The sequence below is a fragment of the Danio rerio genome, chromosome 23 (genome assembly GCF_049306965.1).
Source record: "Danio rerio strain Tuebingen ecotype United States chromosome 23, GRCz12tu, whole genome shotgun sequence".
Taxonomy (NCBI): domain Eukaryota; kingdom Metazoa; phylum Chordata; class Actinopteri; order Cypriniformes; family Danionidae; genus Danio; species Danio rerio.
This window is the reverse complement of record NC_133198.1, coordinates 16,127,480-16,141,253: the sequence shown is the minus strand read 5'-3', so window position 1 is coordinate 16,141,253 and position 13,774 is coordinate 16,127,480. Positions and strand designations below refer to the sequence as shown.

The window sequence follows — 13,774 nt, the reverse complement described above, 5'->3', positions numbered from 1 at the left end:
ATAACATTTTAGTCACTTTGATTTTTTATATATATTTAAAATTTTCAAAGTTACATTTTTTACAGATTCCAGAGTTTCAAATACTCATATCTCGGCCCAATATTTTCCAATCCTAACAAAATATGCATATATATATGCAATATATATGCAATATATATGCAATATATATATATATATATATATATATATATATATATATATATATATATATATATATATATATATATTTAGGGATGGGAAGATTAATCGATATGTATCGATACGCGGTCATGCGCGTGCACGATGCGAGTGCATCGGTTGAGCAGCAGAGGATGAATTAAATTTTGGAAGCAAATCGAGATGCATCGGTTTTTGCGAGATGCATCGGTTTTTCCGAGATACAGCTTATATTTTTAATATAGAATGTATTTTTTATTTATTAACAAGTGTTGTCAACCTGTTTTTGCCGCATAATTTAATCGACCTACATAAAGTAAGCCTTAGCAACGGATTTGCGGATGTGTACACTTACACTACAACTCAGTGTATCAGGTGTGCGGATGAAGCTAGTGGTGCGCCCTCAGAAAGCGCGAGAAGCAAAACCCCACTTTTATTTATTTATTCCCCACTGAGTTTTAAATCTAAAGTATGGCAACATTATGGATTTAAGGATGGACGACTTGACAGGTCAGATGCAATTTGCAAAATGTGCCGCGTATCTATAAAATACGTGGGCAGTACGAGTAATCTGAAATCTCACTTGGGTGTCGCGGACCTCTATTCTTCAGCCCTATGCGCGGATATAACTGGGTGTTGCGGACGCCGCCCTCTCTATACTGCCGCACCAGGCGGTTTTAAACACCTCCTCCTGTTAATTTTTATTTAATTATAATAATAATAATATTAATAATAATAATGTTAAAAATAATGGGTGTCACGGTGGCACAGTGGGTAGTTTGACCACCTCACAGCAAGAAGATTGCTGGTTTGTTATATTTTTATTAGCCTGTTGTTTACAGTGACAGTGATGTTTTAAAGCAGCATAACACTGCTAGTTCACGACCTTAAGTTTTGAATAATCAGTGGCAAAATATATCTTTGTAAAACTTGTTTTCATAGTTGAAAAGTTAAATCACAATTCTTGTTGTGCAATGCTCAACCTTTATGTTGAAAGAGTGCAAATATATATATTTTAATATATATTGCACTTATACATTCTGTTTATCTTGAAAATACTTAAATAATATGTGCTATATGTTCTAAAATGGCCCTCTACTGTAAACTGACACTCTGGCTCTGAGAGAAAAGCCAGTTTGTAAAAAAAGTCTTGGTTTTGCTTGGTTAATAAATAATCAAACTCATTCAATGGCACAGCATCCTCTTTTACATAATCTCATAAACTTGATTTAATTAGTTAGTGCTGAATTATCGCATTGTATCGTGATATGGGTGTGAATCGTATCATGTTGCATCGCAATATGTCATAAATGTATCGCTAATATATCGGATCGTATTCTTTGTATCGAGATGCGTATCGGATCGGCATTATAGCTTAGATGCCCAACCCTAATATATATATATATATATATATATATATATATATATATATATATATATATATATATATATATATATATATATATATATATATATATATATAATTTTTTCAGAGTATTCTGAAATTGATCCTTGTGGCTGGTTTTATGATGCAGAGTCACATACATTTGTTAAACTCTTTTTTTAAACGGTGTTAAAAGAGAAGTGCTACAAAAATGTGATTTTTAAATATTTCTTTGATTTTTATTATAATTGTCTTTTATGCATGTATTCTTGTTTGCATTTTTTTATACTTCACTTTTAATATGTAAAGCTTTTTGAGATGGCTCTTTAAAAGGCGCTATATAAAATAAAGTTAAACTAATGTTTATACTTCTATGTTGCAGGTTGCTTCATATAAATATTTAAGGGTGAATATTGATTGTGAGCTTAATTGGCCCTCTCAGATGTCAAGTCTTTGTGTAAGAATTCATCAGCGCTTACACTTTTTACGTAAACAACAATTATTCAGAGTAGCAGCAAAATGCTAACATCTTATAAAGCAACAATAGAGTCTATTTTAAGATATGGAATTATTGTTTGTTGTGCAAGTAAATAACGTAATAAAATTATGGGAATCAAGACACTTGGTTCGCTTGGGTTGTGCAGAATTGGGCTGTTCAACTAGATTTTATCTGATTCCCCGCATGTGCTGTCTTTGAATTATGAGCTGATGAATTCTGGCAGAAGATACACGACCCGTTATTCAAGTATAATCGATCAAAACATTCTTTTGTTCCCTTTTCAATTAAATTGATCAATGAGCAAGTAGAGTGGGACGGTCAAAGATTAAGATAACTGGATTGGTTGGCATAACAGAAGGCAGTGGGGGCACCTTGTATTTTATTTTTATATAAAAAAAATTTAATTATTGATTTTATGGAATCTTATTTATATTAAGAGGTATTTCAGGATTAGATTTTTCATTTGTATATATGTTACATGTTGTCTTGTTGGTGTCTATGTACAGCAGAACCTTTATTCTAAAAACAAATTTCTCCTACGGGAGAAAAAAATTAATTACCTTGATCTTGATGTGAACATTTGAACAAATTTATTAAGACTTATTAAACAGGTCTATTTATTAAAAATATTTTAGTCATCAAACAGCTTTAGAAATAGAAAGACTGTATTTAAATACATGTGAAATATTGCCAAATAAATTTAAAATTAAAAAAATGTTCTTCTAATTTTTATAAAAAAATATATTTCCCTAATATAAAATTGAATGTATTTCGGCACTAATATGAAGTCTTAGTACCAATATACTGAGTGCCTTAGTCTCCTGCCAGTGAAGATATACAGCCATATCGCACAGCTACAACTGTGATATTGTGTTTATAGTTACAGTTTGACAGCATAATCATGTTTATATATATAAAATCAAACACAAAGAGTCTCAGAAATCTTTTTGTACAAGAAACTACTTTCTTCCATCATTCTCATCTGCAGCTGACGTCAGAACAGCAGAAACAGTTGCTACTTGACCAAAATCACTTTAGAGCTACTTGAATGATTCTCCTGCATAATGTCTAAAGAGATGACAGCAGTGAACAACAGGTTGATTTGATCAGCTGTAGTTTGAAATTAAGTTTGAGTTTTTCTCCCTAAGGACTTAGTATGCGGTCTCTTCTGCCATCTTGTGGCAGAATGTCAACCGTCAAATTCTTTGCTCTGCGGATGGCCGCCAACGTGCTGAAACTCCAAAATTATATTTATTTTAAAAAACGATACTATTCTTATAAATAAACTGCATAGTTGTAATCTAAACAACTACATCCTCACCAAAAAAAGCCTCAAAAGTACATTATGTTGATCAACAACAGCAAAATTTGTCAAACTGTAAAGTGTCCTCTGCTTGTCGCTTTATGAGTGGCGGAGTAATACACAAGGAAGAAGAGGCTGTATGAATGCTGATTTTTGAGAATATAAATAGGCTATCAGCCAATCAGATTTGAGAACCAGACAAAACTCTTGTACAAATATATATATATATATATATATATATATATATATATATATATATATATATATATATATATATATATATATATATATATATATATATATATATATATATATATATATATATATATAACAACTTCCATTCCACCCAAACTGAATCATCTTCAAATCTCGCTGCAGTGATGAAATGAGTCCATCAGGACTGACCTGTCGTGTGGTACGGGGATGATAGAGGACGTGTTTGGATGAGGCATCTCAGGAGATGGCAGACGACAGGCTGGCTCTCCAGGGCCTCTCACTGGGCTTCGAGCCTCTACTTGGGTTTGGTCTTGTACTCTGAAGCCGTTGAGGACCAGGCGATGAGCAGGGCAGCCATGTTTAAGGAGTCCACCTGAACTCGGCTCCTCCTCCTCTCTGCCACATGCAAACTGAAGCCATAAAACGAGAGATGTCAATCTGCTTCGCCGGTTAGCACGTGTTCAAAGAGATTGGTTCGGTTTTAATATTAGTTTCACCTGATTAATAAGATCATGTTTTATGACGTTTAAAGAAACACCACTTTTTTTAATAGGCTCATTTTACAATTTCCCTAAAGTAAAAGAGTTGAGTTTTACCATGTTTGATTCCATTTAGCCAATCTCTGTGCCTGGCGGAAGCACTATTACCTTTGCATAAATCATTGAATCATTGAATAGCCTCTCACTCAAAAATGTTTGTGTTTTAATAATTATCCTATTATATCCAGACAAGCTGACTTGTAAAATGAGCCTTTTCCAAACATAAACATAAGTGGAGCGTTCATTTAAGACTTTAAGAAATTGCTTGACAAATACAGTTGTTTTTCTGTGTTGACCTCTTGAAACACGGACAAGTTGAAGGTCTTGTTCCTTATTTTAAAAGTCAAATGTGAATCATCATGTGCTTTCGCTATTTGGTAACAGGTGTTTTTGGGGATATTCTCTTTCATGGGTGTTATATTGAACAAACATTTGGATCATTGAGTCATCAATAATGCTTTGTTTGTTTTCTTGGAAAAGGAGAACTGGCATTTTAAATAAATGTTTGCTAAACTTTGTTAAAGAAAAAAATGTTGAACAATTAATTTAATTGTGATTATTTCCTTTTAAATAGACTACAATGTGTTAAACCATTGAAATAGAGCCAGAAATAAATTAAAATGGGGGAAAAAAAAAGATTTTTCCCAAATGTTTTGATAAAAACAACAGATTTCAGAGGGACAAAAATAAATAATGATTATTTTATTATACAATATAATACTGTATAATTAAAATAACAAAATTCTAATATTAATAAACATTCAAACTAGGGCTGCACAATATATCATTTCAGCATCGATATCGCAAAGTGCACATCACAATAGTCACATCGCAAGATATGCAATGTTGAGTCTGATTCATAGCTGACTAGGATACATGTGGTTTGTAAAGGCACTGCTAAGCTTAACCATAATAGAGTGAAAGTTTGACATTTGCAGGGGTTTTTAAGGCCTGTGACTGAGCATTTCAAAGAAGATTAAACATTTGGGCACAAAAAAAAAATTATAATGTTTGGAGGAGTAACCAAGATTCTTTTTTTTAATTATTTATGTCTAATTCATACAATTTATGCAAAACAAAGTGTATGCAGAATTTTTGTCGTGTTCTAGTCCAAATATCTATAATATTTGAAAGTTAAAACAACATTATTTTACTTACCAAATTGGCAGATAATTTTGCTAGTTTTTTAGTTTTTGCTTATTTCTTCTGACGTTGAAAACAAAATAATATTTTACTTGCTCTAAAAATTGTAGATATTTTGACTAGAAAACGAGACAAAGCAAAGTAAAAAAAAAATTATTTTTGTATAGCGGTTATTTAATTTCTGTACCTGAATACTGTTAGACTTCCCATAAAACTGTCAAATAGAGCTATTAAAAAATATCTTATGAAACTGTAAAAAAATTGCAATGTCAGATTTTTCCAAAATCGTGCAACCCAAATTCAAACAATTGCCTCTGATCTAGAAACATAAGCTAGAAAATATACGGTGAGTATGAAATCCTTCTTCAATAACTGTTGCTTTTATTGATAAACAGAGCCATTACATCCTTGAAATTACAAAATGAATTGTGATTTTTTTAAATTAAACTTAATAAGAAGTTTGAACACTGCCTTTAAATACTTTTTGAGATCTAAAATTCTGACAGTTAAATGTTCATTTGTGACATTGGGTGTTTGGTATTATGAGGCTGCACCAAGTGGATTTGTTGGAATAGCCAAAAAACACAGCAAGACTCAAAATTGTAGATTTTTATTTGATTCCAAAAACCATTCAAAGATTACATAACAGTCGTCTTCTATCAATACTTTTTTTAATTTCCCAATGTAAATGTAAAAAGGTGCATTTTTATTATTAATGTGCATTGCTTAAACTTTTATTTCATCTTGTTTTAAAATATACTTAATTTGGTCAACTTTAAAGGTTAATTTCTCAAAATTGTATCCTCAGATTCCAGTTTCAGTCCTTATAAAACATACATTAATGAAGAGCTTATTTATTGGGCTTTCAGATGATGCACAAACCTCAATTAAACAAAAAAATGTAGGCTTTAATTAATTCCTATAATCTGGAACCCCTAATGCAATTAAAAAGAAAATAGGATGTGGAACTAGAGATAGAATTATCAGAAGACATGTGGCAAACCGTTTTAGATAATATTCACTCATCTTCAATTTGTTTAAAACATAGAGTAACACAATTTAAAGTAGTACACAGACTACATTGGTCCAAAGTAAAACTAGGCAAATTTAAACTGAATATAGGGCCTAAATGTGACAGATGTAACATTGATCTCATATGTTTTGGGCTTGTTCAAAATAAAGGAATTTCTGGCAGCTGATATTTAAATTTCTCTCTGGCCCATAAATACCTATATTGAACATGAGGCCACAATTTTAATATGTGGTATCACACCACAGCCCTTACGCTTTAATAAAAGTAAGATAAATATGATTGCCTTTGCTATGCTTTTAGCTAGAAGGTTAATACTGCTCAAATGGAAGGAAAATTTCTTACAAACTTTAAGCAAAGACTTATGGAACTCAAACACCACCTGACCTTAGAAAAAATATGATATCCGCTTGTTAAGTCGTGACGTATGGAATACTGTTTCCAGGTCCAAGCGGCTACTCATTTGAAAATATTCATTTTTAGTCACACATTAAAGTGAATTTTATATAAAATCATAGTGTACAGATAAATCTCTGGAATTGCTGCATTACAAATACCAAAATTTAACAATTTATAAAAAAAAAACCGAATCACTTTCTGGCCATCTGATATTAAGCGTGGCTATATATTGCGATTGTGATTTTCAAAAGTATTACATTGCTTTGTAAATGTTTATTATTACCATCTGATGAGTCTCCCCATACAGTTTGATAGAGCGCTTGGACCCGGAAGCCGCTTCATGTGACCTCACACTTAGCAAATGGATATTATAAGAGGTTGTACTGATTTTTATTTTTTTTTCTCACCTGGCAACCTGTTTTATATCACATAAAGAAGATGGACCCCTCAGTTATTTTAGAAGAAGTTTTTTTTTTTTCCTTTTCTTTTCTTTCCTTTTATATATAAGAGTAAAGTATGTTTTACTTAACATTAATATGTATTTGTGATTTATCTTAATATTACTCATGTATTTTTATAGAACCTAAATGTATACAGGTATATGGGTGACGAGTTTTGTTTTTTGTTGTGTAAAAAAAAGGAAAAGTGTAAAGCTATTTATACTGCTTGTTTCATATCTAACGCAATCAATATTTGAATTTTTATTTGCTTGTTTACCTAACAGTGACAATTCACTCGAGATTGTTATAGGGCATATAGCATAAAAATAATTCGCAGCCCTCATACCTGGTTAGGTTTTACATAAGTTGACTGCATTAAATAGTGGTTTACATTACACAGCATTGTTGGTTTACAAAAACAAATCAAACAAACATAATCCTGTTGCACTACTACACTTGATTTTGGATTTATTGTAAAATACAATAAAAAGAAAGCATGTTAAATGAGAATATGAAACATTTTATGGCATACATCAAAAAATAAAGATGATTTAGTATTCAAATGTTTTATTTTGAATAGTTTCTTTTTATAAATTAGTTTTACACTTTATATTTTGAGATTTTTCATAGTATATGTATTAATTCAGGTAATGTTATTTTTTTACCATAAACGACATATCGACCATTTGGTAGAGATTGCTATATTAGAAATTATGGGATGTGTTGAAAAAAATGCATTGAGTGTGTGTTAACTAGCGACATTAGGAGTTATGAAAAAGAAATCCTTTTTTTTTAGTAGCTAGCGCTGGTGTGTCTAATTGGGTTTGGATTTGGAACTTAACTTTGCAGGACATGCACCAGCCCTCCAGATCCGAGTTTGGGCACCTTTGATATAAAATCCTATTAGAAATCCTAATTATGTCAACATACTTCCTTACAAAGTATTTAAAATGAAATGCAAGTAAGTCCCACACCAATGCAACTGTGCATGCTTTTCAGGCAGATCTGCAATGCATCGCCCGGACACAAACACACACACATACATACATACATGCAAACACTCACTCATATCGGTCAAGTGCATGCTCGCTCATCAGTGCCGCGTCATCATGAAGGGGGCGTGTCGCGACCGCGCACTCCTACATTCACCAAGCCGAGCCACATTCAACTGAACGGTTCGCTTACACTTTGGAAGCAGCTGTTGTTATTCACCCATAAACCGAGCATAACATAACTTTGAACATCATAATGCAACTTTCACTTGGGTTCAGTATGGGATGACACTCTTTTCGTTTAGAAAAATATCCTAGAAAGTCCTCATGTGCCGCTGAGAGGAAAAACAAGCGGTGCTCCTGTACAAACAAACCCTTCCACACACAAACACACAAACACACACACACACACACATTCATGCATGCACAGTTGCACACACACCGGCTTCAGCTCTCGTTAGACACACTATGGGGGAGGGGTGGGTTGCTTAAACGTACCAGCCCCGTTTTTTTCGTTTAAACTTTGAACATGCGAGTTAAGTCGCCATCTTAAACTACTTGCAAAAGGGTTAACGCCTCACTACACTAACACATACTGCAAAACTTCTTACCCTGCAACACTTGCAAGAAATTTCTCCATGCAAACTTGTGTTTTTGCCCGAAAAGCTGAGCTGACAAGTACTTCACAAGCACTTCCGATCTGATTTGGCGTATACATGCAGAGAACTGTCAAAATAAGAAATGCAAACTTCAAATGAGCATGGCTCACTTACTTTCTTATGAATGTAGTGCCTCGTTGAGGTATGATAATGTCCGTTTTGAGAGATTTCCTTGCTAAGATTCCTTATAGCGCCTTCGTGCAGCTGCGTGTTTGTTTTGAACGCTTTTCCAGTGACAGGCTCTCGCTGGCCGGTGCAGCCCCCCTCGGGCGTGCAGTCGCCGGCTCGCTGCGGCTCGAGAAGGCGCTTGGAAGTCATTTTCGACCTGGATGAAATACAACTAAAGCAAAATCACCAGCTGTCGGTAGATTTTAGTGCAAAGCGGGATAAGATGCATTTAACAGTGTTGTGTGGACTACGACTCCCTGCTGAGAGCGTATTTCACTACGGACCCTAAAAGCAGCCGGTAAAGGGGATAAAAATGATTGTTTTGCTTTTCTCTCTCGCCCGACGCCACGCCCACTCTATCCTGCGCGTGCAGCCAGGCGAGATTCGCTCGGCCCGCTCCTCATTGATTCCGATTGGCTCTCGCGGTACATAAACATTCTATTTAGGCACGCGGCCATCACTGCGCTGCAGCTGATTGGCTGTTCGGGAAACGTCGGGTTGGCTTTTTTTTTGAGAGTTTAGGAGGTGTGTCTGCATGGTTTGCCGGCCGGTACATAGACAGAGAGGAAGAGGGAGACGATAAAAAAAACACCGGTAAAAATTGACGTACTTTCTAAAAAGAACCTATTTCTAGATTCATGTGTCGTTGTGGCGAACAAAATTATTATAAAAGTCACTCTTTTCGGATGTATAACAATATGAACATGACTGGAGTTTGTTAAAACAGTGTTCATGTGAGCTTCCCTGATGAAAAAAAAAACTCAAACCAGCCTAAACTGGTTTGCTGGTTTTAGTCGGCCTATCAGCCTGTCTTTAAAGGGGATTCGGGGATTTTTCAAGCCTATCAGAATGAAATGTCAGAATAACCAGCAGAGCAGCTTGTTCTGGAAAACATATTATGGTTTTCAAAACCAACACAGTGTAAATTAAATATTTTTTCTTTGCATTTAAATTGATAGTTCACCAAAAATGTGTAGGGGAGAACGGGGCACAAAGTAACACTTTTTGGTTGTGGCCAAATAATGAACAAAGCAATGGGGTTATAGACCATGGGTGCCCAAACTATTTTTATAAAGGACCAAAAACCGAACTTTATATAAACTGATGTGGGATTTATTTTACGTTTAATAATTAATATATTAGAATAAAATCAAAACAATCTAATTTATAACAGAATTACACTAGTTTTTTTTTGCCTTGATTTGTTTGCTGATGCCTTCTGCATACTGTGGTCCTCTATTCGTCGAGTGACTGTTTAAAATCAGATTCATTTACAACATTTAATTGAAAAGTTTAGTTTAACTTTTTTTTGGTGCTCAGGAATAAAACGAACAAAAATGGTTTCGTCAAATTCGAAATGACAATCGCTGTGTTTAAGGTGTTCGTCCCAACCCTCTCCATCAGACTCATTCTCCTCTCAAATGGAATGGTGGGCCAAATCAAAGGTTACAATGGGCCAACTTTGGCCAGCGGGCTCTAATTTGGGCATCTCTGGGTTAGACAAACCTTTTTTTTCCAACAACAACACACAAGCATCTATTACAAATGAGCATTGAAAGTATGAAGGTCTCTGTGCAGTATTGCCAAAAGTGCCAGGAGTAAAAATGTTACTATTTACCCCACCTGTGGGGCAAGTTGTAACAGACAGAGGGTTAGTTGGAACACACTTAAAAAGTCAGATCACACATACAATAATTAATTTAAATTTAGTTTACTTTAAATAGTATATTTCCTCAGTTCTTAACTCATTTTGTTATTCCAGATAGCACAGCATGTTTATTTATCTATCTATTGGATAAACACATTTGGATTTATTTGCAATATTATCCATTATACAGTTAAATATTTTGCATTTTTAGCAATACAATTTAATAGTTTTTATTATTAAAAAATATTTTATTTAAAAAGTTTTTACACTCAAATTCAACAATTATTTTGAGTTTAATTGTTGTCCAACAGTGTCTGGCTTATTTGTAACTGTGTCGTGTTTTCCTCAAAACTGGCTCGTAGTCACTGTGTGTTTTTTACTTCTTTCAAAATGGTTCCATCTTTACCCTAGAAGACGGTAATCACAACAATATAAGATTTTACGTACATACTTTCACAGATTTTTAAAAAATAAACAAATATGGAGTATATAAAAAATAAGAATTTTTATGCTGGAAAAATGGTTTAGCTTGTGTTTCTCATCCATATGTCACCGAACATTTTCAATAATTGCTAGATAGATAGATGCCTGCTGACACTGTTGTGAAAATCTCGGAAATATGCCATAGTAAACCCTAAGCAAATACCTTAAGACTCTGTTACATTTTACCATGCATTACTTTCTGCCCCTTGCTCCCCTAATTCTGTCATCATTTAGCTTCTCATTCTTTCTCTTCTCATTCTTTCTTCTTCTGAAGATATTTTTAACAATGTTAAAAAACTGCGGCAAAGCAGTGGTGCAGTAGGTAGTGTTGTTACCTCACAGCAAGAAGGTCGCTGGTTCGAGCCTTGGCTCAGTTGGTCGTTTCTGTGTGGAGTTTGCATGTTCTCCCTGCGTTCGCATGGGTTTCCTCTGGATGCTCCGGTTTCCCCCACAGTCCAAAGACATGTGGTACAGGTGAATTGGGTAGGCTAAATTGTCCTTAGTGCATGAGTGTGTGTGCGAATGTGTGTGTGGATGTTTCCCAGAGATGGGTTGCGGCTGGAAGGGCATCCGCTGCGTAAAAATTTGCTGGATAAGTTGCCGGTTAATTCCATAAAGGGACTAAGCCGACAAGAAAATGAATGAATTAATGAATGTTAAAAACTGGTAGCAATTGACAAACTGACTTTTTTGTAATATGCCACCGTTTTTCAACATTCTTTAAAATATGCTCCTTTGTGTTCAACAGAAGATAGAAACTTATTAAAGTTTTGAACCACTCAACAGTGAGCAAATAGTGAGTAAATTTTAATTTTGGGGTCAAATATCCTTTTAATATACACAAGCCGTGTGCACAATGACACTTCAATGGCACAGACACCTCAAATGTTAACTTTAACCCAAGATTAGGTTTGTAAAGTGTAAAACAGCAATTTAAGAACGCCCAGGATTAATTGTTAACTTGGCTAAATCTGAACCCTGAAGAAAGATAACCCAGCATATTGTTTACCTATGGGTTTAGATGAGAATGAACCAGGGTTATCAACAGTAAAAGCCTTATTTTGTGGGAATATCTGGGCTTGTGTAGTAATATATTTACTACTTTTTAAAGCATTTATTTACTTCCCTGGTTTGTTGTTGTTCTAAATGCCACTTGTAGCTCCAGGTAAAGCAGTGTTTCATATTTGTAATTGAGAAGCAGGCTTAACAAAATCCTGCTTAAAGGGGATTTATGCCCCTTTTTAAAAGATGTAAGTAAGTCTCTAATGTCCATAGAGTGTGTATGTGAAGTTTCTGCCCAAAATAGCCAACAAATAATGTTTTATTAGCTTTTTAAACTGAATATAAATTGTTTTGATCACTGTTGCTTTAAATTTGAAGGAGACTGTGCTATTTTCAAAAGAGGGTAGAGCTATGAACACCTGTGTGTCAGCATAGTGGCAGACTAAAATCTCTAATAACAGATGGCTGCTTCTCACTCAGGGCTGTCTATGCTAATGGGAGAGAAATCATCACTAATGTGCAGGACTTCTCATCTATCGACAGACCCTTAGTCAGCATCTATTTTTTTTCTCAAAAAATTTACTTTTGTGAAGTTATTAAACTATAAGGTTCAAATGCTGCATTTTAGTGACATTTTAAAAACAATTTTTTGTTGGGCCAGCTTGTCAGATGGTAATTATAATAACCAGACTTTTTGATGCAACAAAAGCATACCCTACATTTGTACAGCGCTTACCATACTATTTTACCTCAAAGTGTTTATTTAGAAATTAGCATTAAAACTGTAGGTTATTACAGCTTAATTTTAAAAATTATTATGTTGAACAAAGAAATATAAAAATATGCTTGTTTTAAAATATAAATGTATTTTCATCCATCATTAAAAAAAAAAGAAAAACAATTAGGAAACTGTTTTAAATTAAAAACTGTAGCCTAAATACAAATAACAAACTGGCCAGCACATTTCCTCAGTGAGCATTTTTCTTAAAGTTGCCTTCTATTGGTTATTTTTACAATTTATGATGGCATACTGTCAAAAATGGGGCAACTGAGCTTGTAAAGCAGCCAAAACCTGGACTTTGTCAGTAGGGGAGTTGGTCTTTCGAACCACCCAAACCCCCTGGCTACGGGCCTGAATGACATGCACAAAGGGAGAATGTCAAACAAAGTGTTTTTACAGTTTTTATGAAGTGTGATTATTAAAGTTTATTTAATAATTTTTACCATTAGATGCTGTCTATATTTATACATGGTTGCCACAAAACTGTGTTCAAACCCCTTATTTACAGTAAGTGATTTTTGCACAATAGGCCAACTTGATGCTTCAAGCTAATCTGAAAATGCTGCCATCATTTTTATTAACCTTCACTTGTTACAAACCTGTCAAAGTTTCTTTCTTTTATTGAACAAAAAGAAAGTATTCTGAAAAATGTTGGAAACCAGCAACCGCTGACTTCTATAGTATTTGTTTTTCCTACTATGGAAGTCAATGGTTATGAAATTCTTCAAACATTCTTCACCAACTTTTCCGCAGTGGATGCCCTTCCAGCCGCAACCCATCTCCGGGAAACATCCACACACAATCATACACTAAGGACAATTTAGCCTACCCAATTTACCTGTAGCGCATGTTTTTGGACTTTGGGGGAAACCAGAGCACTCGGATTAAACCCACGTGAACATGCAAACTCCACACAGAAACGCCAACTGACC

At 34.2% G+C, this 13,774-nt stretch overlaps 1 protein-coding gene across 5 annotated transcripts in view; it reads right to left on the bottom strand.

Annotated features, from left to right (window-relative positions):
- Positions 1-9,228, bottom strand: part of slc2a4rg (SLC2A4 regulator) — a 147,953-nt gene extending 138,725 nt beyond the window's left edge. For all 5 annotated transcript variants that reach the window (XR_012398872.1, XR_012398873.1, XR_012398874.1 and 2 more), the window contains exons 1-2: positions 8,875-9,228; positions 3,748-3,968 (exon numbers count right to left, since the gene is read on the bottom strand). Coding sequence is in view for 2 of the 5 variants with exons in the window: in XM_005162014.6 (XP_005162071.3) it covers positions 3,748-3,968; positions 8,875-9,078 (425 nt within the window). In the remaining 3 variants the exon portion in view is untranslated. The remainder of the gene's footprint in view (positions 1-3,747; positions 3,969-8,874) is intronic.
- Positions 9,229-13,774: the final 4,546 nt, after the last annotated feature.